Source organism: Meleagris gallopavo, chromosome 15 (assembly GCF_905368555.1).
Source record: "Meleagris gallopavo chromosome 15, MGAL_WU_HG_1.1, whole genome shotgun sequence".
Taxonomy (NCBI): domain Eukaryota; kingdom Metazoa; phylum Chordata; class Aves; order Galliformes; family Phasianidae; genus Meleagris; species Meleagris gallopavo.
Genome location: NC_139418.1, coordinates 15,470,140 through 15,496,891, shown reverse-complemented (window position 1 = coordinate 15,496,891; position 26,752 = coordinate 15,470,140). Strand labels below are relative to the sequence as shown.

Sequence of the window (26,752 nt, the reverse complement as noted above, 5' to 3'; positions counted from 1 at the left end):
GGAGATGAATTAGAAAAAAATAACAATTCTAGATCTTGACAGCTTTGTGTTATTTGGGCTGATCTGCAGTCACCATCAGCTGTTGCTGCCACTTAAGTTGGGGCTTCTCTTGCAGGATATGTCTGTTTAAGCAAAGAAGGGCAGTGGCTGCCCTGGGGTTGCTGCAGCCATCCTTCCAGCAGCGCAGCCCTGAGCCCCCCCTCCTTCTCTTTGCAGTCCAACAAAGTTCCTGTCGTGCAGCCGTCCCATGGAGTGCACCCGCTCACACCGCTCATCCCCTACAGCAACGACCACTTCAGCCACGGTTCCCACTCACCCCATCTGCCCGCTGACATCAGCCAGAAGCAAGGTAACTCAAATTGCTCATCAGTGGCTCAGAGCACTGCTCGGGGTAGGGCTCATGGAGCTCCATCTGGGGCTGACACTGCAGCAGGACGGCCACAGCGGCCGCACGAGCCGAAAGCCGGAGCGGAGCCCACAGGGCGATGTGTGAGAGTCAACCAGAAAATGGAAAGTTGTCTTTCCTTTGACTCATACCCAAACTGCTGTCAGGTTGTCATTTTGAGAAAATAAATGCTTGAAACAGGAAATATTTTGACTAAATAGGATCAGTGTCTAAGCGCTGGGTGGACCTGTGTGTGCGTGTCCGGCACGCGCCAACCCCCAGTGGGGCTGCAGAGGAAAGTACAGCACGGATAGGTCAGACCTGAGCTGTGCATGGGGGAGCTTGCCCCTGACCACCTCTTCTTGTGAGCGGCAGGCTGAGAGTGAAATCAAACCTTCCTCAGCCTCCTGCCAGCACAGAATCCCTGCAAGTCTGTTTGAACCACTCAGATGTTTGCAGAGAGCTGGTCTGGGGTTCAGGTGGCAGTGAGTGCATTCACAGTGTTGGGTCTGTGTATTCCAGGAGGGATGGGGGGGCTCATCAGAGACAACAGTGCTGCTGGGTCCAACACCTGAGTGTCATAAATACAGCAGGAAAGCACGAAGAGTTAACAGATCTATTGGCAGTTTGCTCAGCAAATGGCAGATTTCAGCACCTGGAAAGGAAGCCTGCAGATTTCCAGGTTAGCAGAGGCAGAGATCCCGCAGGTGGGAGAGGACCAGAGGTTTGGGCTTCGTTCCTCTCCGGGCTGTGTCCTAACCAAGTGCAGCTATGGGTAAATTCTCACACTAAGTCACATTTTTCCTCTGGCTCAGTTATATTTCAAGTTCAGTTAGCACCTACTGAGATATTTGGAATCCAATGATGTAATTTCTAAATACTTATTTATCATTAATCCTGTGAATATCCCAGATCTCTGTGTCTGTGCTCTGCCGCAGCTCTTCACCCATGCAGTAAATGCAGGTGGTGCCCAGGCAGCTGCTGGGCAGCCCCAGCACGGGGTTTCAGCTGTTCCAGGCTGGAAGGATGAGACATGGGGCTGGCCTCAGAACAGGGCAGAGAGCAGCAAAACTGCAGAAAAATTAAACTGTGAAGTGTCCCTGCTTCTCCTGGGCTGGGTGAGCTAGTGCTGGAAGAGCCCCAAATGGAGCATCACCACTGGTTGCTTTCAGGCTCCTGGGGCTGACTGATTGGCCAGGGGCTGTAGGAACATCATTGCATTTCCATGTGCATTCCCTGCTGCCCAGCAGTGCCCACAGAGAAGCAGATGGGGCTAGGAGGGCTCATTTCAGTGCTGTCTCCATCTCACCTTCTCCTCCCTTCTCCCAGCAGTGCATCGGCCTTCCCAGACCTCCGACATCCCCGGCTTCTACCCGCTCCCCCCGGCTGGGGTCGGCCAGATCACGCCCTCCATGGGATGGTGAGTGCAGGGATGCGTGGGGTCAGCTCTGAGACCCCCCTGTATCCCCTCCACGTGCTGAGCAATGGGGAAGGGGCTTCACTCCATGTGGGATGGGGGGCTGCGGTGTTGCAGGACGGCTGTGAGGTTGTGCTGTGACTCTGTGTGCAACTGGGATGGTGCTGCCTCTGCCTGCATGAGGAGGTGGGCAGAGAGCGGGCGGCCTCTGTGCAGCTGGTGATGGAGGGTGCCATGGAGACATCAGGTTGGATGTTAGGAACAGTTTCTTCTTCGAAAGAGTGGTCAGGCACTGGCACAGGCTGCCCAGGGAGTGGAGGTGTTCCAAAACTGTGGCACTTGGGGACAGCCAGTGGTGGTCAGTGGTATGGGGGGGTGGGGTTGGATTTGGGGATCTGAGAGATCTTTTCCAACCTGAATGATCCTATGGTTCTGGAGACGTCCAGGTGTGAAAGCATGTTGCCAAACGTGAAAACACAAAGTGAAATATTTTTTTTTCTTTTTGGTTGGTTTATGAATTTCATATTCCAGTTATTTAACCACAAGGAAACAGAGGCTGAGGCTTCTGATACAGAGTTCGGCTTCAAAGAGATGGCATTTTGCTTTCTGTGCTAAATGTGCTCCTCTTGGGTGATGACTTAACGCCTCATACGATGTGATTCATCCTCAGGAGGAACAGGCACTGCTGTGAGTGTGCTGTACATAGCATGCATGTGGCTGGAGTGAGGCAGGAGCCTGTGTCTCTGTGCAGGGCTGGCTGCTGAGGACGTGGCAGCTGCAGCAGGAGCTGCTCGCTGGCAGCACACGCTGTGCCTGGCGCCCTGCAGCAGGTGTGCTGGTGGCAGCTGATAGGGACAGGGAGCAGCAAAAGGCAGCCAGCCTGGTGAAGCAGCAGTGCATCCTAAAGTGTGCTGTCTGGAAGAGCTTTTCCCCTTACTCTTGCTTGCCCAAAATTAATGGAAGGAGCCCCAAAGCACTCAGAGCCAGGGCTGAGATGGGGACAGGAGGGAAGCACACACAGCCAGTGGCTTCTGCCCTACCCTTTGCCCCCAGTGGGGACAAGAGCCTGGTGACAGTCTCCTGAGGACAGCGGGATGCGTGCAAGCCACTACACCCCATACATCCCACTCCATTTTCCAAGCACTGCTCCCACCACCAGGGCATCCTGTGCTGTGGCTGCAGCTCTGCAGGGCAGAAATCTTGCGAAGCCCCTCTACAGTGCATCAGGGCTATGATTACAACACACCTCATCATACCAGGAAGCTCTGGGTTCTTTGGGTTGGAAGGAGCTGGTGCCATTTGTAGGGCAGTGCTGCATGTCACAGCAGAGCAACACCGGCGTGGCTGCACTTCGGGGTTCAGCGCTTTGGGGTTCAGCCATCCCGTCTCGCCCTCCCCAGGTGTCTGGGTTTCCACATGTGGTTTTGGGCTGGGAGCATCTCCTGGCAGCCTGACAGAGCACACCGAGGTGTGTTGGAGCTATCTCCATATGAAAACATGGGGGCTTTCCCCTGCTGAGAGCAACCAGGAACTTCCTTCAGGTTTATTTGACTATCTTCAAAACAATTCTCAGCTCCAGGTCTGGTGCGTGCCCGATTCCCACTACGAAACAACTTTAAAAAGAAGCGCAGGACCCGGCTTTGGGCTTGTTTGCAAACAGAGGCAAACTTCTGGGGGCAGTGCGGGGTGGAGGAGCTGCGTCCCCTTGGGGCCAAGGCAGAGAGGTGCTGAGCAGCCTTCAGCTTTTTGGCCAAACGGTGCTTTCTTATTTTTTAAGCAGTTTATTCTGTGCGATAGCAGTATCTCTCCTGCCCACCTCCGTATTCAGCACCGCAACAGGATACAAGATAGTTTCTCAAAGGGGGGATGGTGGGAAGTCAGGTGTGGATCCAACCTCTACAGGGAGCTCCCTGAGCAAACCCCAAACCCCACAGTGCCCGGAGCAGCACAGAGCGAGGGCACCGAGCCCCCTCCGGGACCCCACTGCTCCAAGCCCCACTAGCAAAGGGGATCTTTAGGAAACAGCCACGCAGCTGTGGATACTTGATAGACTCTTTCTTCCCGATCCCAGGCAGAGCCAGTCTGTCTATCCGCTCCCGTCATGTGGATTTAGACAGCCGTATTCGTCAGCGCTTTCTGCTGGGGCTTCTTTCTCCAGGTGAGTATGTGGGGCCGGGAGCGGCTCGACGCCCGCAGCTTGCAGTGTGTGCGGGAGCAGCTTGCAGCCCAGCGAGTCAGGGCAGTGCCCGGATGCCCCCGGGAGCAGCGAGCGGCCAGGGAGGATGCTCAGCAACTGGGTTGTCATCAGCACAGGTCAAAAAAGCAAAGCCAGAGAGCCCTGCCTTCAGTGCAGCACTGGAGAAAGGGGTGAAACCCATCCCTCCTCGTTTCTGACCATGGTGTTGTATGCACCGCCGAGTTTTGCTTTGCAGAGAGCAGTGCATTTTCCTTGATTTCAGCCTTAGAAGCAGGACAGGCAGCAGGCAATTGCTGGCATCACATCTAAACAAGTCTGAAGTCTGCAGCTGATATGCAGCCCATGCCTGCCCCGTGCTGCCCCATTCCCACTCCAGTCCCATGCAGGGTTGGGGGCTGCTTTGTGCTCCTGCAGCATCGCCAGCCCCGAGGAGCGAGCGCAGTCCTGCACCGTCTGCATCTCTGCTGCTCTGTTCTCCATAGTTTGCCTGCTTTGTGGTTACATGTACCCCAGCCCCATTGATGTCCCAGGGAGCAGAATGCATCCCATAACTGGGGATCTCAGAGCCTGGTACCTTGTGGTGTGCTGATGGGCAGGGCAATGGCGTGCCCCTGCTCCGGCTGCTCCCGCACCAGCTTTGCTTCTGCTTCATGTTGTCCTGAAGTTAGCTAAGGATTCTCACAGAAAAACTATGCAAGCCCTCTATCCACGCAACCTCTATCTGTGCAGCAGGGGCAGGAGGGTGCTGCCAGCCCACCTCACTCTTGGGGCACCGCTTTTTGCAGCCCCAAAGGCTCAGGGCAGGGATGTGCTGACGGTTCCCTTTGGGGCCCTGCAGCCCCCAGATGTGGCACAGGGGTTCCCACTCACATGGGGCTGGGTTTTGCAGCGCTGCTGCAGACAGGCAGTACACCTGGCCAGATAAGGATCAGACTGTGCTAGTGGATTAAATTAAACAGCTTTTCTTTCTGTGCCAGCATATCTAACGAGCAGTTCACCTCCCATGGGCGATTCTGCCCTCTTGAGCTGCAGTCAGAGCGTGGCAGGCCTGGCAGAGCCGGCGGCTCTGGCTTTACCATCAGCAGCTCGAGGGAGCTAATGAGGCCTGAAAGGCAACGAGACCTCTGATGATCTCATCCTGTGTTGGTGGAGAGCATTGCTCGGGCAAGGTGCACCTCCTAGAGTTGCAGTTTGTTCATGTTCAGACTTATGCTTTTTCTGTGGGGTGGTCCTAATCTCTCAAATCCAAACGTTGGGTTGAGTTTGTTGTTTCTTCCTACAGCGCTAATAAGATATTGCAGCAACAGAGATCTGAGTGTCTGAAACACAGGTTGAAAGCGCCCTTGATCTGGGCCCTGCTGGCAGGGCACCGGGGAGCAGCACGGCAGCATTGCTGGGAACAGCAAACTGATGCCAAAGCCCCACTCCTATCCTGCGCAGCCCCCCTGGGTCCATTCTGCCCTTGTTCTGCTTTCTGTGCCTTCTGCTTGCCGTCTGCTTCCGCCGCTCCAGAGAGCCACCAAGGGACGGCCCCCCCAGCGCCCCGCTGCCCCGTGAGCGCAGCTCACCCCGTCTCCATTGCAGGTTCACTCACCCGCTGATGCTGGGCTCCAGCATGCACACCACTGGCATCCCACACCCCGCCATCGTGCCCCACTCTGGCAAGCAGGAGATGGAGCACTACGACCGCAACATGTGAGTTCTGGTCAGGGCTCCTGATCTGTGCTATCACTGTGGAGTCTCATTGGGTGATGCCCGTGAATCACTCAATGGCACTGAGTGGTTCTGACACTGATTGCTCCTTTTGTCCCTGCCAAGGAAACCTCAGCCAGAACCAAAGAGAGAGAAGGAAGCCAAGAAGCCCACTATCAAGAAGCCCCTGAATGCTTTCATGTTGTATATGAAAGAGATGCGGGCGAAGGTCATTGCTGAATGCACGCTGAAGGAGAGCGCGGCCATCAACCAGATCCTGGGAAGGAGGGTAAGGGCAGGTGGAGGTCCCTAGGGGTCTTGGGGACTGGGGGGACATGCAGACATCTCCAGATATGAGGGGAGCAGGGGAGAGTTTCTCCCATCGCTGTGACGGAGACTGGGATTTTGAGGGTGTTGGAGGCATTGCACTTCCTTGGGCTGGGAGCAGCTGGTAGGGAGCCCCAAAAGTAGGAGACAAGGGAAATCTTGTACCGTGACAGCAACGCAGTGGCTGCAAGATGCCCTACAAGACCTGTAGCAGCTCCAGTACAGCATCCCCATCCCCTGCACCTGCCCTGGGATGCTCTCCCCTCACACCCTGCAGTGCAGTGTCCCCGTGGCAGGGCAGGCTCAGTGCTGTGCTTGTCCCCGCAGTGGCACGCGCTGTCCCGGGAGGAGCAGGCCAAGTACTACGAGCTGGCACGCAAGGAACGGCAGCTCCACATGCAGCTCTACCCCGGCTGGTCCGCGCGGGACAACTACGTGAGTGATGCTGCGCCTCGAGTCCCATAGATGTGACCCAAAAATAGCCCAGAAATGATCCATGGGGGGAAGAAATGGGTGCCGGGTGTCCCTGGTAATGCTGTTTCGGAGGGGATGGTTTGTATAGAAATACGTGTTCTGGCATTGGTTCGAACATCCCTTTGGCTGCTCCTCGTGGCACCTCTGTGACACGAATGTTGTAACTCTGCAGCTGCCACTGTTGCTTAGTGTCCAAGGAAATAGAAGCAGAAAAAAAAGAGAACTTTTAGGTGATGTGAGTGATGTTTGGAAAACTCCGTCTGTTGACAGGAGAATAATAATCGTGGAAAATAAGATGCAAAATAGGAGAAAAGAAGCTGCTTAGCATGAGATGAGCGCTGAGCTCAGCCTGGCGGGGGCTCGGTCCAACTCTGGGACCCCTCGTAGGGCTGCATCCCCGGCAGTGACGCTGTGCCCCAGCCCCGGGGTCCCTGTGCTGTCCTGCAGAGCGACGGTCATCGAGCCACCGCCTGCCCTGCTGGGACGTTGGTCCCATGGGGCCACCACGACTGAGCAAACCAAGCACACCACGTTCAAAGTATTCAAATGCAGCTGTAGCAAATGCAGACAGCAGCGCTGCTTGCTCCGCCGGTTTGCGAGCTGGCCCCAGCTCCTCGGAGAGGCTGATTCCCAAGTAAGGGTGCTGTTAAGAAAATGAGAAATCCACGTTGAAAAGTGGAGAAAAAGGAAAGCTCCTGCAGCAGGCAGACAGGGACAGCAGATCGAGGTGCGTGCTCTGCCCATTGCTCTGTGCCATGTCCCACATACAGATGCAGGGCTGGGCTCCCCAGTGCAGTGCTGAGGAGTCAGCATCAAGAGAATTCATGTCCTCTTTGCTATGTTAATAGTAAAACAGCAAGGCAATAAGCAAGCTTCCAGTGCTGCAGAAGCCTAGGATGCAGCCTTTTCTAGTGACTTTTTAACTGTTTTGATCTCACATGCAACAAGCCCTGCCTAACGAGCTCGTTAAAGACCTGAGGCAGGGTGCAGAGGGCTGCTGAATATCCACCTGCTGCTGGGCTCTGCTGCTCCATGCAGGGTTCCAGTGGTTGCCTCGCAGCCACATTCTTTGTCTTGGAGCTGAGCTTGGAGCTCTCCTTCAAGCACTGTTCAGAAAGCCCAAAATCCCACAAAACATCCTCAAATAGCCAGAAATCATAATCAATAATGTCCTTGTGTAATAATTAGCAATAAGTAAATTGCTGCGAGCTTGGTTTCCGCGTGCAGCTTTCCAGGGTCAGTATTGGCTGAGACCTGGGTTGGCCATGGAGAATCTGGGGCAGCACCCAAGAATGCTCCTCTGTGGGTATCCCTGGAGGGCAGCAGCAGAGCTGAGAGCTGGGCATCATTGTCCTTCAAGCCAAGTAGGTCCTCCATGGAAATCCCATCCCTCCTGCTTCTCTCCTCTTGGAAAGCACCAGGAGTTCTCCTTTCCCGGCCAGCACACACCCAGGCTCAGGGCACAGCAGCTCTCCCTCCAGCACTCGTGAGCAGCTGCTCCAGGTCTCGTGGTCACTGCAGGAGCTGCTGTTCTCTCTGAAGCCCCGGCGAGGAGGAGGAGGAATATAGGTCACCTCCACCACACGTGACTCGGTTATTAGGCAGGAAATACAGTTGCTCCCACGCCGAAGAAAGAGCTCACCGCAGCACAGAGCTTTCCACCTTCACTCAAACCACAAGAAGTCATACAAAAAGACAGAGGGCAGAGGAGCCCTGTGAGCCACGCTCCCCACGCTGGCCAGATTTGCTCCAGCCCCTCTGTGCCCTCCTTCCTGAGATTGTCAGGGAGAAAATCCGGGGCTCATACTGTTTTGCTGTTGGGGAGTGAAGAAAATGTGAGAACAAGAAATGAATCCACAGCTGCAGGAGGGCTGAAGTGGGGAGATGAGTTTTATTCAAAAAAATGGCAGTAGAGGCATGGGTATTTTTTAAAAGTGCTCAGGGATTTGTAAAGCTTTCCCACGTGACGTTGGGGTGCTCTCCTGATGAGGAGTTCTGACCACAGCAGGGATCACAGTTCTGCTGCATTGTGCAGATCTTTCCTGCAGCGCTTTGAACGGAGCAGGAGAGCTGGGTGATGTTCAAACCAATGTCCTGCAAAGAGGAGCTGTTGTGTAACTGCATTCAGTAGGCAGACTGCAGTGTAAATGGGGGGCTCAGCTGAGGGAGGAAAGCTGAGAAGGCAGTGGGGTGATAGCAGTGATGTGGCTCCGTCTCTGAGTTCCTGCAGATGTATGCACGTGAGTCCTGCTGCCTGCAGTGCTGGATGTGGGGACACTCACCCTGGTGGTGGCTTTGGGACTTCCCCGTGTATATTTCCCAGAGCTCAGACCAGCTCTGCACAAGGCTCCATCCATCCCCCAGCACTGGGAGCACGGACTGATGGGCTTTTCCTTGGCTTTCTAGGGGAAAAAGAAGAGGCGGACACGGGAGAAGCAGCAGGACTCCAACTCAGGTAAATCCTGCAGTGCTGAGCCATGCAGCCCTCGGTGCTGGACACTTTTTGTGCAGAATGGATGATCCCACACAGTTGCTGTTTTACCACTCTTTGCCATATTTTCTTTTATTCTCGATCTTAACCAATGATCTGTGCATTTCACGAGACAGAAAATTAGCATTTCTGTGAGTTTTTCATAGATCAGCTTGAATTAGAACACTAGTAGTTCATGGAAACTGAAAATATGAGATATTGTCAAGTGCTTATCTGCATGTATGCGTTACTGCTAATTATGCAGAGCATCCAGGTGAGTGCCCCCTGCATCCTGCCCCGGGCTGTTCCTTTGCTGGCTGTGAGGTGGGACCAGCCCTGCCTGTGCTGCTGGGATTGCTGGGATGACACAGCTCAGCTCACACAGCTCCATTAGTGGCTGTATGATGCCCTCTTTGAGCTGCCCATAAAAAGCAGTTCCAAAAACGTGTCCCAGCAATGACTTCAGTTTAATTAATGCTGTTGATCACATTCAGTGCCTAGGATGTTGAGAATGCAAGCATTGCAGTGTATGTGTAGTGTGCATCTATCCATGTAAACATACGGCTTGTGTGTGATAGAAAAATACTGATTTCACCTTCTGTGGATGGGAATGTTGCTGATGGTGCAGGCAGGAAGGTGCCCTTCTCCAGTGCTGCAGTAGGGCTGGAAAAGTGGCTGGAGGCAATCCCAGGGGCTGCAGGGCAGAGCTGAGCAGCTGGGGCTGATCTCTGCGGTACCACCTCCGCTTTCCTGCGCTTCTGCAACGTTTCCTCTCCTCTCTGCTGCCCACAGCCCGCTCACTGGCACCTGGTTAGATGCTGCAGGGAGCAGGTAAGGAGCACTGCAGGCAGCAGCTCTGTCACCTGGCAGCTTTCCCAGCCTTTAGGAATGTGGAGGTGTCACAAAAAGATGTGAATTTCCTGGTAGTGTCCTGCAGCCGAGCTGGGTGCTGCTTCGCAACCCCCTTCCCTGCTGCGATCACTGATTTTATTTATTTTTTTTCCCTAACAATCACTTTTTTTACAGGAGAAATGGTGCCACCACCATTCTGTTGCAGAAACAAAACTTGGGATTGTAGTCTGTTAGTGGTGTGTTAAGCGGCTGAAATGATGTTGCCTCTTTTCTTCCTCCTGCTCCTCCTCCTCTTTGTGCCTCTGCCTTGCCCATTCTCCGCCACGCATGCTTCTGTGTTCAGATCCTGCCTCTCCTAAGAAATGCAGAGCTCGCTTTGGCCTCAACCAACAAACGGACTGGTGCGGCCCGTGCAGGTGTGTATCACATCTCCACCTCGCGGGGTTCTCCTGGGCTGCGGGTCTGGCACTGCTTTCTGCTCCTCCGCACACCAGGGATGCTCCTGCAGGGCTCTGTCTGGGCACCCGTGGTGGCTGTTGTCCCTGAGCTGCAAGGGCAATGTCCCTGTGATGCCAATGAGCATCCCTGGAGTTAAAAGCTACTTTCCAGATCTGCCTCTGTGACCGTGGTGTGGGGCTTTCCACCCATTTACAAACACCCCTTGAGGGCCAGTTGTGAGTGGTGAAGGTCTTTGCTAATTTTCCTGAGGTTTTTGCTATTTATCCTAGAGGTAACCATGTATGTTGAGATGCAACTTGTTGGTTTGCAGCACCCAGCATGGAGTGGGAAAACCCCAAGCAAGGAGCTGGTTTGCAAACGTTCCACACCTTGGGTTTCTAGGGCATGACCTCAGAATGAATGTGCTTATTGCAGCTTGAAGCGGGGGAAATCATTCAGTCCATCCAAATCTGAATCCTGGAGCAAATCCCCAGCAGTTGGGGTCACCGGGTCCCTCGTGGCTGATGTGGGCTGAGTGAGGACCGGTGCCTCCCAGACCCAGCAGATCGCAAAGCCCCAGGTATGAGCAAGGAGGTTTAGCTTAGGAATCCTTAGGTTTAGGTTTCCCCGTCCCTGCAGACAGCCCAGGTGAGGCTGGGGTTCTCTGAGCACTGACGGAGCTGTGGGTTTCCCTGCTTATTGTGGGGAGGGGGACCAGATAGCCTTAAAGGTCCCTTCCAACCCAGACAATTCCAATTATGCGACTTCATTTGAACTCTCCTCATTCAGCTTTGGCTCTAATCCTCTGCATTGCTTCCAGTTAACACAGCCTGCTGAGTTTGTAGACCTTAGCATGCTTTTTTATTTAACTTTTGCCTTTCAAATGCTACTTAGTCACATCTTTTCTGCAATTGCTTGTACTAACGGACTGCTGCTAGTTCAAGGGCTTCTGTCCTCCCTGCAGTGGTCACAAACACCTGTAGAGAGCAGCTCCCACCTGAGGTTTCTACTCCACAGGACTAACTGGTGAAAAACGGGTGTTCCTGGCTGGAGGTTTCACCCTTTCACCAGGACAAGATGCTGCAGGGTGCTGTAGTTCCTAAAGGACAGGGATGCATCCTTTTAGCTGTATAGGAGCCGTGCAAGCTTTAGTATCAAATCTGCTTCTCCATCATTTTAAATCAAATTGAATCAACACCTCGATGAATCAACTGATAGGTTCCTGTCATCCTACAAGGAAGTCATGGAGGCTCTCCATCCTGCAGCTGCTCCTGAATTGCCTGTAGGAAGCACGGCTCATCCTGGGGCTTCGCTGCTCTGGGAGCTGCAGCCCACGTAGCATTCCATGTTCCTTTCAGCAGCGCTGTCGTGTTTCGTGCCGTCTTAATTGGGTCACCCCAGCTAACGATGCCACTGACAGCAGCAATGCCATTTCTCTTGTTCGCAGCCAGTGCAAAGTCGTGTTTAATACTGGGCTTCTTAATGCATATTCCATCACTGTGTCGTTTTTCATTAGTGAGATCAAAGAGAGGTGTGTGCCTGATCAGCCAGTTCTCCATTTGATCTGTTTTCCTCGGCTGAGACAGTCCAGGCAGGGAGCTGAGCAGAAGGAAGGGGTTCTTTCTGCCTGTTGTAGCTGTGCTGTTGTTATCAGTGCCTCGAGCGGGGAATCGCTCCCTCACCACTGCTAGGGGACATCCTCAGAGCTCTGTGCTTTGGAACCATGGATGGCTTTCCGGGTGGGTGGAGGTCAGAGGCTTTTGCTGCAAAGAAAAGCAGCCGACAGGTAACATACTGCACACAAGGCTAGGGCCGTGGTAGGAAACGCGCTGCAGGTAGAAACGCTCAGAAGAGTTCGGGTCGACTCGCTTCTCCTTAGGAAGAAAGCCAACAAGCGATGCGGAGCGCACATCGCGGCACGGCCTGAGCCGGCACCGCTCCACGGCCGCGTTCCGCAGCGCGGCAGCCGCCGCAGCCAATAGCGGGATGGCGGCGCGGCCGGAGCGCTGCTGCCGCCGCCGTTATGGCGCCCCCTCGCGGGCGCGGCGCAGCGGCGCCGCCGGTTCACGCCCACAGGCGGCGGATCTCCCCGCTGCGGCTCCGCGCCGTTCCGCTCCCCGCCCCGCCCCGCGCTCTGCTCGGCGTTTTGTGACTGTAAACTCACCCTTTATTTACAGATAACTCTCTTCACTGTTCATAGGAGGAAAAAGAAGTGCATTCGGTACTTACAAGGAGAAGGACGCTGTGCCAGCCCAGTTTCTTCCGATGGAAGTGCTATAGACTCCCCTCCCTCCCCCCTGGATGCACTCCAATGCATATCCTCTGCTTTCCCTTCAGACAAGCTTGCAGCCCCCGCAGACTCCACACACAGAGAACGCACCGACCCCCTCCCGGTCTCTGCTCCCATCACAGCTGCTGCCTGCTGCTCCAGACCCAGCACCGGGTGCTCTCCTGCACCCGCAGAGCCCTCAGCCTGCAGCGTGGCTTCCACGGGGACGTAGTCCCACACCCACCGTGTTTGCTGAGACCACTGGGCACTTTGCTCTCCCACTGAAAAGGACCAGAGACCCAATTCCCTGTTTCACTGCAGTTAGGCAACAGAACGATTGGGGGATGCTGGAAAGCATTTGATTCTTTGGGGGGAGGGTGGTGGTTAAAGATAGCAAAGTGATTTTTAAAAAGGTTAAAAAAAAAAACAAAACAACAAAACTTGCCAAAATTTGAAGTGCTGATGAGTAAATAAGCCTTTTGTCCCTGCCCTGTGCTGCTTTTTTGTTTGTTGAGGGCTTTTCTTTTTTTTACTGCGTATCTGTGAGTGTGGCAGAAAGCAAAGAGAGATCCCCAGCTTGCTGCAGTAGGTGGTAGGTGCTCTAACTCTGACACTGGCTTCCACGTCCTGCCTTCTGAGCTGCTTTAGACTGTAGTCCTCCTGTAGCTGTTATACCACAGAGCTGGAAAAGCTGGAATAGGAGCCTTTTGTAAAAGCCCTTGTGTCTGAAAATGAAATGTAGCGATGCTAGCTTTCCGATCTGACTGGATGATAGAGAAATATTTAAACTAATGAGATGTATGTTTTAAACTTCTTGTTTGACAACAGGAAGGTACTGTTTACAGGTAATAGTCTCTGTGCAGACACGTTGAATCCCATCAGTGTAATGCAGGGCAGAGGATTGCTCCCCACGTCAGCCCGGCGCAGGGTCTCCCCGCTGTTTTGCTTTGGTTGCTGCAAATTCAGACAGCGGGAATTGCCCTGCAATGGGCTGGGAGAGCCTCAAAAAGCCTCCCCTTAACTCAGCACACACGAGGAGCACGTAGGGCAAGCAGCCACACAGCCTGACTGAGGCAGTCGGGAGCACAGCGCTCCATCTCACAAGCCAGCTGAGGCCAGGCTGCAGGAAGGAGCTGAGCCCCACGCTCTCCTGCTGTGCAGCCCGGAGCAGCAGCACCCTGCCCTGCCCTCTGCTCACAGGCTCTACTTACCCTCTGCAAGATCAAAAACCTTTCTTGCTGATTTGGTGTCTTTTTAAAGAACTTACCTGAGCTTTTTCTAACAGATCTCCCTCACCCCTCGCAACGAGGCCAAACGTCAAGGCCTTCTCTCCAGCCTGAGAATATTTACCAGGTTCTGGTATCTTACCTTTTGATTTGTGGACAGATTCTGATCTCCATAAACTGATGTAAATCCCAACTTAACCAAATGTATTGATTTTCTCTATGTTTACACACTTGGCACACAGACCAGAGTCCGGTCTGGTGCCGGTATTTTTTCCTGCTTGAAAGAAATGTATTTTAGACTGCTGAAGAGAAACAGAACACCAAGCTGAGGGGGAGAGGGGTCTATTTTTTTCTACTTTACAGAATAGGTTTTAGAGTACTGACTACAAATTACGTAGTAATATTATTGTAGAACTGCAAGAAATTTAAGATGACCTTTATAATGTAAAAAAATATTTTTGTATTTTTTTTCTTAAAACAAAAACCCGGATTTTTTTACATTGGACTCAACTTTTTAAAACAAGTTTATGCATCAAAGATTGAAAATTAAAAAAAAAAAAAAAGACCACTGATTATTCTATAGAGCATCTCTGGGTTTATTCCCCTAATTTAGGTACTTCCGCTTATAGTAGTGTAGATCTTTAATTCGTTTTAGTTTAGAAGACCCAAACTTATTGCTTTATTCCTCTTCTGTGTAAATGTAACTTGAGAAGCACTGAATGAAAGCGACGTGCACAGACTTACAGAGCTGTTCTAACCCTCAGAGAAGTAGCATTACCTGGAGTGCCCGCCAGCTGCACACACTGCACTCAGAGGGTTAAGGATGCAGCCCTTGCTCACACACCACCCACTCGTCTTTAAGTTATTTCAGCAAGCACAGCAACTCAGCGAGCCATTCCCAGACCTGACAGACTCTCCTGACTATACATTATATATATAAACCTTAAGAAAAACTTTGTCTCAGCTCACCGTTCTTCACCTTGAGACCCTCTGATGTAAGGTGCTGTCCAAGTGACAACTACTGTAAAAGCCACAGCTGGCAAATCGGCCACACTGCGCCCATCAGTGGGCAGAACTGGGTGTAAAGCTGGCGTAACGTAATGCCTGGTTGGTACTTCGTGGTTGGATGAAATGTAACTTAGCAGCAAAGATGGGTATAAAGAAAAACCAGACGTCTCTAAGTAACACCAGAGGAAATTTAAGGGAAAGTCCTGACCAGTATTAAACTGCATGCTGTGACCAAGGACCGAGTAGCACTAAGCAGCCCTCATTCATTTCAGAACTCGTTAGGACTTCCCTGCATCTATTTCAAGGCTACTCACAGCCCCTCCATGGTGCCCACACTGCCCGCCTCGGTCAGGGCATGCTGACCAGGAAAAGACCCAGCTGTGTTACAGCCTCCTCTCATCACTGCTATTCCATCCAATTCCTGCACAATCTCCTTGGGGAAACCTGCCTTCCCTCCTCCAGGAGCCTTCCTGTGCACAGAGGTGGGCATTCCCACAGCACAGACAGGTACACACTTCCTGACCGATGCTCCTGAACAGGTCTCACACCAACACAGCAGCATCTCGGCCTTTGCTGTTACCTGAATGCTTACATGGCACAACTGAGAAAGCGTATTTCTTTCCCCAAAACACATAAGAGAGCTCAGAGCTGCCCCTTTCTGAGACAGAACAGCGAGCTGACCAACTTCTGATACCGCCCTGTGGTTAGCAATGCCAAAACAGAGTTACTTTTATTAATGCCAAAAGAAATCTTGAGAAATGCTATATGAAGTGTTATTATTTTGTGTTCATGTGCTTTTTTAATAGAAGGAAAACATCGCCCTGAAGTTCTTAATCGCAAAAAGAATTTTTTTTTTCAGTTTTTACAGCAATTTCAATTTCTCTTGAAATACATATTTGAATTCCTGAAACCAGTTTGAATGTAGAAGTCACGGAAATACCACTTCATTAAACCAAGTACAACCACTGTATGTATGTAGCAGGGATAAATGTTTTGCAGCTGTACTTTCATTTGTCCAATGATTATCCATCATTTGTTGTAATTTTTTTACTTCACCAAGTTTGTATTTTTTGGCTTTTATGTTCAAAATATGTTTATAGCTTTATAAATAAAGTAATTGCCAGTCTGGCTATTCAAAATAGGCCACTGGAAATTATAATCCTATCAGAGTGTCAGTTAATTATTCCTTAGAACTGAAGACATTTTTTTGTACTTTATGTGTAAGCATTTTAGCATAACTTCCAGTAGCCTTCAGTAGGTAAGGCTGAGACTGCGAGCCATGAAGAATACTTCCTTCCACATAAACCGATCACTACTGCTGACTTCCTCCTCCCCACTGTGTCCCCATTTCATCACTCCAGCCAAGAGCAGCACTCCCTCATTAGGCCACGACTTGGGACAGAAGTGATTATGCAGCACCGTGCCAGTTAATGATTGACATCAAGTTCAGCAGTGGAAACAGTGGACAGTGTCTGCATTTCAGGTGCTGGTGTTGCATGGCTGCCTGCTGATACAGGACACAGAGGCACAGCAGGTTCAGCTGAAGAGGAAAACCCATGCAGCAGCTGCTCTGTACCCACAGCACCCTTGTGCAGAAGGTCCCTCTCTACAGCTTGTGCCAGCAGAGATTCAAATAGTGTTTTCTTGCACTGCCATACACCTCACGTACTGGGACAAAGCCTGAGCCAGCACTACAGGGGAATTTCAACCAGAGAAGGCAAGCTGTATTCCTAAAGTTGGATTCCTAATGAACAAGGCTACTAACATCAAAATCTGCCACAATGCTCCGAGCACAAAGCCAGCCCTTTTGCATACTGTGCCATGCTGCCACAGCAGCATCAGCTTTGGGCAAACTACTCATACCAGCAGCCAACTGGCACGATTCCGGAGCAGAAGCCAAAGGCATTCAGTTCACCACTGAAGCATCTGACCACAAAGGGTTATTTCTTAGGCAAGCTGTTTCAAGAATTAGCAATTCTTGCCACAGGTGCTTTATGCAAACAGTAGAAGCAAGGCTACAAGGAAGACAAGCTAAACTGCTTCTGTCTCTTCCTCATCTTACAGCACAGGGAGGCACCACATGAGGCAGCAGCTGCTGCTGACCAACACCTCAGGGAAGCATCTGTAGGCTTTTACCACTGAGCACAACTACAGCTTCTCTATTAGAATGGTCACTTCAGGGATGAAACCAGTGTATCCTGAACGCTTACTTCATGCACAGAGATGGATTTATTTCTTGTAAGAATGCAGGGTAAGCTGAACGCTGAGCTGCAAGAACTGTGACCAGCAGCTTTTCACTAGTGGTAGTTTAACAGAGTTGTGCTGTTTACAATGCAGGATGCTTGGCAGGCTGGAACGTCCCAGTCTGTAACACTGGAGCATTTTATGCCCACTGACAATGCTATCAGCTGCACAAAGGCAGGCCCAGCAGCCTTATGAATAAGCATATGTGACCAGCAGCTGCCTCCAAAGCATGGATCTGAGTGCTGCTTTAGAACAAGTTATGAATGCTTTCATTAATGGTTACATCAAAGCAAGATTACCTCAAAGCTGGTAAGCCATCAAAAAAATCCATCTGGATTTAGCTTCAGACTTCACTTGAGGAGCTGCTGACTGTGACTGACCAGCAGCTTGCATTCTAATCATTTAAAATAGATACAGATTTTATTTCAGTTAACCAATCCCTCAGTGCTATTGCTCAGAAAGAAGTGACAGGCTGTCTAGTTACAATTAGAACCGTTTGCAAATAGAAGTTTAAAAGCCCTTTATTAATTCAGAAGTGAAACACTGATATTTAAAGTGAGATAAGTATGTTTATTAAGGTTCATTCTACTCTAAGATTTATACAGAGAATGGAATGCAATACAAGCTAAGAGCACACCTCAGATCTACCACAAAACCACCCCCTACTCCCTATAAGGGAACTGTAAAAAAAAAATTAAAATAAAAATCAGGAAACCAGTTACTGTTTAACTAGTTGCAAGTGGCCTTGTCCAAAGAAGTCAAGCTCAATATTGCATTAGCTTTGTATGCAATAAGAAGTCTCTACAAGCAGAAGTATCACATATATAGGCAAAAAGATCTCCCATGGATACATGAAAACCATGTTTTAAAGAGCTACATCACAAGGGTAGTTTAAAATTGCCTAAAAAACAGCCACTAATGGCATGCACAGGTCAATAATATTAACTTTGGTAATGTCAGTCATTTTTGGTCAAACCTGGGTTCCACTTTTAGCAAAAAATAAAAATAAAAACACACCTGTCCTGTGCATGAAGCAGCACACGTTCCATCTGCTAGCAGCTAGAGGCACGGCTTCAGGACATGGTAGAAGTCTGCCAAGTTTGCTGCCAGAAGCTTGCTTAGCTCTAGCTCACATCTTTCACTATTCACTGGCCTATCAGGCAAGACCAACAGGACAAAGAAGTGGACAGATCTTTTCTTTTTTTTTTTTTTTTTAAATGCAGAACAAGAACCATCCTTAAAGTTAGATAGCGTTAAGTAATACCAATTTTTCCAAAATGTCTCTGTAAGAAATCCAACAATTTTTTTTTTTTTAAACTTTATGTAGCTCCCCAAGACACATTTAATTTTCCTTTCTGAAGCCATCAATACCCTGTAAATAAGTGTTTTGTTCTTCCTGAAGAAGAAAGCAAAGGTGGTTTTATTTACAATGGTGGAGTCAACACTTAAGATTGTAACTGGACTAGGAACAGTTAAAAAAGTATAATGAAAATGACAACCTTAAGTGCTACTTTCCAAACAGAATCCACACTTGGTTCAGTTTTATTCGTTGCAGAGTAAAGTAAAAAGACATCCCATTACACTAGTAAAAACGCCGATTTAAATTTATACTCAAAAAAAACAACACTACACATGCAAAGGGAACAATATCTTGCTAACACAACTTCATTTGCTGCTGCATTTGTCTAATATTAACAATTATGAACAGAGCAGTGCAACTAGTATTTGGAACAATCCTTACAGTGTTCGAGTGTCAGGCACAATGCTTCACTTCTCTTCACACCACTGGTTCTCCTTACGTACCTGGAAGAACAACGTAACTGGTAACGTGATGCAGTAAGCTTTAAAAGCTCAAGGGAAAGTAAACTCCTACAAGCATTCGAGTTTACTTACTGTAGAAAGGCATAACATTATGAAATTGTGAAGCATCACATGTTAATGCAGCAGAAAAACAGCTAAATTATAATTAAACCCAGATCAAGTACCTGTGCTTCCTCCTCTTCAGTGAAGTCATTCTTAATATTGAATGTCTTGCGAATTTCTTCTGGAGTTTTCCCCTTGATCATGTTGGCAACTGTCTTGCATGTGACATCAAGCAAACCTTTGATGTCCAAGTAATTTGCAGCCTGTAAAACAGTTTCCAAATTTAAAGCTTCCAGATCAATTTTCTGCCTCTGCAGACATACTACTAAAGTTTTGCTCCCAGCACTGTAGAATGCTGTAACCACAAAGAGCCAAACCACTCTGAGAAGCTTCTAACTAGAACCCTGAATTAACTACCTAAAGCTTACTTGCCAAACAGGAGTCATTTCTACCATGAAAGCCCCATCTCCTTTCCTACAAGGCTTTCAGAACCTTGCACACACCTCTGAGATGTTAAACACTGGAGTGCTGTTAGCTAGCTAAGACAGGAGCCACTAGGTTGAAGTATCATGTAAGATACTAATCTAGCTTTTTTAGAAATTTGTATTTATGCAGGTCTCTAAAACACCACTTAAAGTAATAAGCCATCAGCCAAGACTCAAAAGTGAAGAGAGTCAGCTGTAGGGCCACAACTCCAGACAAGTATAGGAACTGATAGATGAGCAAGCATAAATTAGTGCCTAGCATGGTGGTAACAAGCATCTACCATTCACCAATTTCAGCCAACCAGCTGCCCTCCCCACATTCTCTACACTGAGAAGTTATTCAAGAAGCATCAAGACTTACTGGTAAAACAAACAGAGGTCACTGTGCAGCCACAGCCTTTATGCTTCCAGAACATACTTACCAGGATGAGTTCAAAAAGTGTTCCTTGGTCTACTTTCAGAAACTCTTGATCCCACACAGGGATGTCATCTGTTCTTTTCTCCTTGTTCTCATCATCCTCAGGAGGAGGTGGATCATCTTTGTGATGGGTGCACCACTGAATCACCTAATTACAGTTTTGATAATAAACTTTTACTCAAGTGATTTTCCCATTAGGCCTCAACTCTAACATAACTTTGTTTTAGGAGCACTGTACTTTTCCCTCTGGATTGATATTAGAATCACCTGTTCATGTTTCATCATCTTATGTTTTCCTCTTAGAAGAACTAATCCCCAATCCTGGAACCCGACAGTCTTCACAAAGCTCAACTGAGACAGCAGCCAGTCTATTAAATATTCAGGATTCTAAAGAGCAGCTCCTAGCAGTCAAAGTTAACAATAAATCCTGTGCTAACACTCACAGGACCATACAGAAGTAACACAACCTCATTTTGAGGAGCTGGGACACTCACTGACTGTGACTCTCACCGCTGCCTGCCCTTTAACCCTTCTCCTTACATTCTGAACTCATTAAGAGCCACCTCAGCTCACACAACCCAGTTACAATCAGTGCTTTAAAACCATGAGATGCCAGTGAGCACAGATGTCCAGCACCAGCCCTATGCCTTAGGAGCCCTGCCCAGCCTCCAACTGCCATTCCAGAAGGTCATTCATGTAGGTCTTTAACCAGGAGCTGTGAGCCTCATCCCAGTTCTGAGATAAACTGTGCTCATGCACCTCATTACTACATTTGTACTACTACTACTCATTGCTACATTTGTAGTCAACACTTGGGAGATATTTTGAATAGTAATATTTAACACCAGCATTAATCTCACATCTCATTACTGATACACAACACGACCACTTCTCAGTGCCTTACCTTTTTTAAAATAGCTGCGTTGACATTTGGAAGAGGGACTGGGTCATCATCGCCTTCATCATCCATTCCCAAGTCTACAAATGGAAAGATGACTTGCAGTCAGCAGCCTAAAGCCTTTTTCTCCAGCCTGGGCTGCTTCATCAATTCTAACAATAACAATAACTATTCTAACAATACTGAGCTGAACAGACAAATAGCAAATGATGTCTAAGCTAAGGCAGAAACTTCAGGGTGGTTTTGCAGAGGCACGGCTGCGTTATACATGCTGGGTTCCACTACCTGTAAGCTAAGTAGCTTAACAGTGCTGCCTCCAAAGAGATGCTGACATGCTTTGAGCATGAACAACCTATTAAGTCAGTTACTTGTCACAGCAGAACGTGATAGTCCCGTGTTCTGGGAACAGAATGTTAAAGAAGACATTTATGAATGTTTACCATTTTCAATCCGCAAGTTAAACCTAATTGTTTCAAATAAGGTCTCCCATTCCTTTATCAAATAAGAACTTAGACCCCACGTGGTGAGTACAGACAACATTTTGTCTTGCACGGGAGCAGTAAATACTGAAGCTATTGTATTTAGACAAGTCAACTACTGTCATTAGTGGGATATCAATTAGTACTACTTTTTGTTTGGAATATCTAATTTCATAGATTCTGAAACCAAAGTGCTGACATTAAAGGGATATGTTACCAACTACTGGAAACTCCAAATGCATCCTTTGAATGTACTAACAGATATTGGTGTAAGACATCACCAAACAGTCTATCCTAAGTTGCTGGCACAGGGAAGTAACTCAAGAAGTACCCCATCGTCAGTCAGCGCTGCTCAGCTCATCCCCACCCCTCCTAAGCTGGAGTTTCATCTCTTATCAGAAAATCAGAACTTCACTGGTGGTTTCATGATGCCTGATGCAATTTCACTTTTTACCTCTTCCCCTTCATTGACATCAAACAAAGCAGCAGGTATTAACTGATGGTGCTTAAAGATCTATACAGCAAAATGTCTTTTCTCTAATGCTGGTTAGCAGACTGGATCTTGGTCAGATCACTAAGAGGCCAGCTGGTGGTGCCCAGCTTACAATACCCTCAGCACAGGCATTTTCATCAATTCCTGTCTGTCACCAAACACTGCCAGTGACACAGCCTGCGTGTGAGAAAAAGGAGAGGAATTACATTCCCACTGTATTCCCACTGATTGTCAGGTTTCCTGTTCGTGTTGCTCATCATGTCTGAAAGCATCTCATTATCAGAACTGAAGTGGTCCAATGGTTGCTGTATTTCAACCTTATTTCTGTTACTGTTCTTGCGTATGAGGAGTCACAACCAAGGATACACAGCCAAGGACTTCATTTTAACTAGATCTACAAGAAGATATTTTCTAATATGCCCAAACTCGTGAATATGCCCAAAAACTGGAAAGAAAACAGTAAACAATGAGGATTTGCACCAGACAGATTAGACACAGTTTGCTCTGTATCTCAGCCATCTGGCAACTCCCCTCCCCCACCACGAGTTCTTTTGTTTCAAATTCATGTCAGCAAGAGATCAGAACCAACTATTTATCAAATAATTTAACTGCATAAATGCAGATCTCCCTTCAACTCTTCATTCATTGCATTAATTTATGTTTACCTTCTCCATTTAAGACCGTCAGAGAGCAACAATAACTTGCACAATTAAAAGAAAAGCTCATCTTAATATAAATTAGAAGTATTTATTAAGCTTAACTTTGCCTAACTTTTACAGAACTGAAGCAAGCTGTAGGCAAAGCAGTGGGAGATTTATTGACAGCCTGCTGGGAACTGCATTTAAGAAGAGGGCTGCAGTTCAAGGTTTGAGAGAAAATATTTATCCCAAACAATGTTCAAGTCGCACTGGCAATTGTTCCAGCTGCTCTGACACGAGATAGCAAGTCAGCCCTTTGCTGCACAGCACCAGCTTGTCCCCCTTGGTCACAGATCCTGCCCAAGAGCACTGCTGCACACACTGCTACCTCAGCTTCACGTTCTTACCTTCCAGCATAGTCTTTATGGTCACAGACTGTTTTGCAATTTCAACATCAACTTCAAAAATCTCTCCATCTGAACTCTGCAGCTTAATTGAAGGCATCTACAAGAGAAGGACAGTTATTTTCACACAATGTTCATCAGATTTCACAAGTTCAGCTGATTCAATAATGTAGTTACCTACTATTTATACTGCTTCTGAACAGCCCTGCATCACCTACAGCACACTTCAATTACTTGCTGCTTGAATCAACAGTCCTAAGGTCATTAATCCTGATGCTTAAGAAGGATTGGTACAAATACACCAACCAGTCATTTAAAATAGAAGGAACCTGGATTTTTTTCCTTAAGTTGAAAGCGAAATAAAATAGACAAAAGCACTAATTACTAATCAACTGATTTGTTTCTACATGCAGCACCACACTAGAGCTATCTTTCTCTTAAAACAGCCCTTCAACAGTTCCAAAACGCTGCTTGTCTTCGAACTCAACCACTGCTCATTTTAACCATTCACTGAGGGCAAATCCCAAAAGCAGTTTCCAAATGATGGCGCCTGGACCAGAACCACAAAACAGAAGTCAGAAGGAACCTCCAGATGTGCTCCAGTCCAACTCCCCCTGGCCCTAAACAGAGTCAAACAAACCAGACTACCCAGGATCAAACGCTCCCTTCAGAAAGTGCTCTGCATTCTGAAGAGCCTGAAAAAGCAATCCAGCCCTAAGAGGAACGCTATCAGCACTTAACACTGCTCTTACAGAGTAGGAAGTTACATCAGCACTTTGTTAACATTAGGAAAAGATAAGATGACTCAGTATTTTTTACCAAGGTTTTCAGACGCTGATAAGGCCTGCAGTGCAAGCGGCAGACTGCAAAAATTTCACTAATAAATAACATTTACGAAACATCTTCTCATACACATAACTCAGAGCCAGAAGTCACGCACTTGATACAGCAGCTACCAGGTTACAGCTTCTGTCTGAAGCTGTGCTGGAGCTCTGCAGAGATACTGAAATGTAGGGACCTGAAAGACACAACAAACCTGACTGCAAAAATGTGTTAATCAGTGCTTAAACTCGTGGGATGCATTCCTTTATCATTCAAACATTCGTTTGCAGCAGACCAGTGCAACACCCGTATTTTTCCTCAATACAACACCTTGAAAATATCTACAGTTATGTGCTGTAAGTGCAGCCTGCAAGTTGTTTTAGAGGAAAATGCCAGAGACAATGAATTTCAAATTCATTTAATTTCAAATTCACTTCAATCCCTTTCCAGACATTCTTCCCCAGCCAAGTTTACCACCCACGCATGCTGACTCCCTGCAGTCATACCTGAAATACCAAAATTGGATCAGCTGCACCACCTGGAGCAGACACACATTATCCTTTTTCAAATGCCTCCTATAGCTCATCACTATGGCCAAGCCTGACAGCACTGCAACAAACCGAGGCCAACGAAGGCCAGCCAGAGTACGCTATTAAGCAGCTCACAGCAGCCTGAAGTCCTCATTGCTTTAATTTCCATTTGGCAGAGCGAGCAGCTAGTTAATGTTCACACAGCAACGTAACCCTATATGACAGTGCTGCTTCTAATTAGGATTGGAGTTCTGGAAGGACACAGCCGTGGCCGTTCTCAAGATACACACGTATATGTGAGCGCCCAGAAAAATCAAGTGAGGATTAAAGCACAACCCCACGCTGTAACTTGGACACGTTCTGAAAGAGGGGGAGGGGAAGGAATATCAAGGCAGCGCGGTGCATTTAACGCCGGGCTGGAAGCACTCAGCACGAGCCCCGCTCCACGCAGCAGCTCCCAGCCCGTGCCTGGCGTTACGTAACGCTGCTCAGCACAGCCGGGATGCAGAACAGCCGCCTGTCCGGGGGCTGCTGCACCGCTTCCACCACGGCCTGCCCTGCTCGGCACGACCCTTTATCAGCCGAAACCAAGTCAGCTCAGCCGTTATCAGCGATAAAGCGGCGCATCGCGTACACAAATAGCGTCGTTTGTTACGTTTTAGCCCGTCCTGGCCGTAATAGAACTCCGCACACCGACAGGCCCCAGGGAGCAGCACGGCTGTGACCGAGCGGACCCGAAACACCCCGGATCACGGCTGGGGTGGAGGAGGGGCCGCCCGGCGCCCAGTCCCGCCCACAGCAGCGCCGCGCGGAGCCGCCGTGCCCGCAGCGCCGCCAGGTGAGCGGGAAGGAGCGCCGGGAGGAGCCCCGCCTTGTTTACAGCGCGGCGCTTCCCTCGCGGCCCTTCCCGCCCCCCCGCAGCACCGCAAGCTCCCGGCCCGGCCCGGCCCGGCCCGGCCCGCTCCCCCTTCAGCAGCCCCGCGGTCTCGCCGCCGCCCTCCGCCCGCCCCCAGCCGGCCCCACGGCTCAGCCCGCACAGGGCCGCCTCAGACGCCTCTTCCCGCTCGGCCTCGACGCCTCCCGCCCGCGGAGGCCTCACCGTGAAGCGCGGGCGACGCCCAGCAGCTGCCGACGAGACCCGATAGCGGCGGCGCTCGGAGCTCGACTGCGGCGGCGGCTTTGTGGGGGGGAGGGGCGCAGGGGGAGGGGCAGAGGACCCCGCCTCTCGCTGCCTCGCAACCGCCGGGCTGCCCGCCGAGAGCGCCTGAACGTAGCCCTCCACTTCTCGCTCCCGAACCGCGCCAAGAGCGAGTGTGGTAGGAAAAGCCCCGTGCCGCATACACTGGGACAGGGAAAGAGAAAAACGGAGCGGCGGCGCGGCGGGGAGATCCGACGGAAGCCGTCAGTTTTAGTCAGGCAATGGCGCGGACGCACGGCACGCCTCACAATGGGCGGGGAGCGGCGCGCGGGAACAACGGCTGCGGCGCCCCCACGCGGCGGGGCGGCGCTGAGCGCCTGCGGCTGGTGGGCCGTGTTGGGCTGCGGTGACTGAGGTGTGAGGACGGCGCGTGCGTGACTTGTAAGCGGTTATTTGTCCATCGGCAGCCTGCGATTACGGCAGTTGCTTCGCTCGGAATCGCTGTTCGTGCTTTTAGCAAAGCAGCGCGGCTCCACACGCCGATAAGCGCCCTGCCGAGCACAACTGGGGCTTCCTCTCTCCTCAGGAAACATTACTCAGCATTGGGGCGCTCAGCAGCTCATCAGGCACTCAGAAACTGATGTAGAGAGGAGTTAACCCTGCTCAAATTACCTTCAGCTGAGCCTTCCAGTCTCTGTGCGTGGACACACACCTGCACAGCCCTTCACAGCAGGTGAGTGCTCAGCTGGAGGTGGCAGGTGCTGCTTACAGGCAGTACATCACCACTAATGTGGGCCTCAGGGATCCTGCTGGTAGTAACTAGGTAAGCTGTTTGAAATTCGATAGGACCTAATTATCCCTGTATATAATACAGATTTATGTATACAGGGGCTTTACACACACATACGTACCCCAAATATGCCTCAGCACGTATACCTCCTTCCTCTAAAACCCCTTCATCTCGTGGCTTCACTGTAAAAAAAAGTTACTTTCACTGCATTAAAAGAAACAGCGCTACCTTTATTTTCTTTAAATGTGCTTTTTAAATTATTTAATGCTCCTTGATTTAGAGGATCAGATGGTGACAGAAAGCAGCCTACAGAAAACATTGCAAGTCCTAAGTACTTTTTCCTGACGCTGCCCAAGATCAAGGTTTCTAATCAGTAAGCACAAACTCTCTCAACCTGCAAATCAAAGTCAGTGGAAGGGTTTGCTCTTCACACAAGGCAAATTAATAAAATCTAGAAACAGGCAGACGGCAAAGTTCCATGCCTAAACAAGATCTGTGCTTGGTTTATAATTCAAAGGGATTAAGCATTACGCTTGATGGAAGTCACTGAAGGTGCCAAAGAGAAAATTGAGTTCGCAGTGGACTTTGAACGTATCTGTTGAGTTAGAAGTCTGAGAAAGTTAAAGCAACAAAAACACCAAACTAAGAACTGGCAGACAACTGTCACAGATAGGCTGTAATCACACGAAGGCCACCTCCCACTGTGCCCTACATACTGTGTAGGGAATCTCTCAAAGCTAGTCTGAATGCTTTTTGCTGTCTTTGTCATGGTGATAGTCAAAGTCCTGCAAGTCA

The 26,752-nt window shown here is 49.5% G+C and overlaps 2 protein-coding genes across 9 annotated transcripts in view; one reads left to right on the top strand and one right to left on the bottom strand.

Moving 5' to 3' along the window:
• The window catches only part of TCF7 (transcription factor 7), a 57,179-nt gene extending 41,260 nt beyond the window's left edge, over window positions 1–15,919 (top strand). For 2 of the 8 annotated variants that reach the window (XM_085236951.1, XM_085236949.1), the window contains exons 4-12: window positions 217–349; window positions 1,715–1,805; window positions 3,874–3,960; window positions 5,584–5,694; window positions 5,818–5,980; window positions 6,346–6,453; window positions 8,899–8,947; window positions 10,158–10,230; window positions 12,453–15,919. In XM_085236951.1, the coding sequence (XP_085093077.1) occupies window positions 217–349; window positions 1,715–1,805; window positions 3,874–3,960; window positions 5,584–5,694; window positions 5,818–5,980; window positions 6,346–6,453; window positions 8,899–8,947; window positions 10,158–10,230; window positions 12,453–12,753 (1,116 nt within the window). In that variant the 3' untranslated portion in view covers window positions 12,754–15,919. The remainder of the gene's footprint in view (window positions 1–216; window positions 350–1,714; window positions 1,806–3,873; window positions 3,961–5,583; window positions 5,695–5,817; window positions 5,981–6,345; window positions 6,454–8,898; window positions 8,948–10,157; window positions 10,231–12,452) is intronic. The other 6 variants (XM_085236947.1, XM_085236945.1, XM_085236953.1 and 3 more) reach the window with 5 other exon arrangements.
• Window positions 15,920–17,504: 1,585 nt separating this feature from the next.
• Window positions 17,505–25,256, bottom strand: SKP1 (S-phase kinase associated protein 1). The gene is made up of 6 exons (XM_085236955.1): window positions 25,129–25,256; window positions 22,681–22,777; window positions 20,670–20,743; window positions 19,770–19,913; window positions 18,985–19,125; window positions 17,505–18,802 (listed from the first exon to the last, which is right to left on the bottom strand). The coding sequence occupies exons 2-6, from the start codon at window positions 22,775–22,777 to the stop codon at window positions 18,767–18,769; spliced, it is 492 nt and encodes a 163-aa protein (XP_085093081.1). The 5' UTR covers window positions 25,129–25,256; the 3' UTR covers window positions 17,505–18,766.
• Window positions 25,257–26,752: the final 1,496 nt, after the last annotated feature.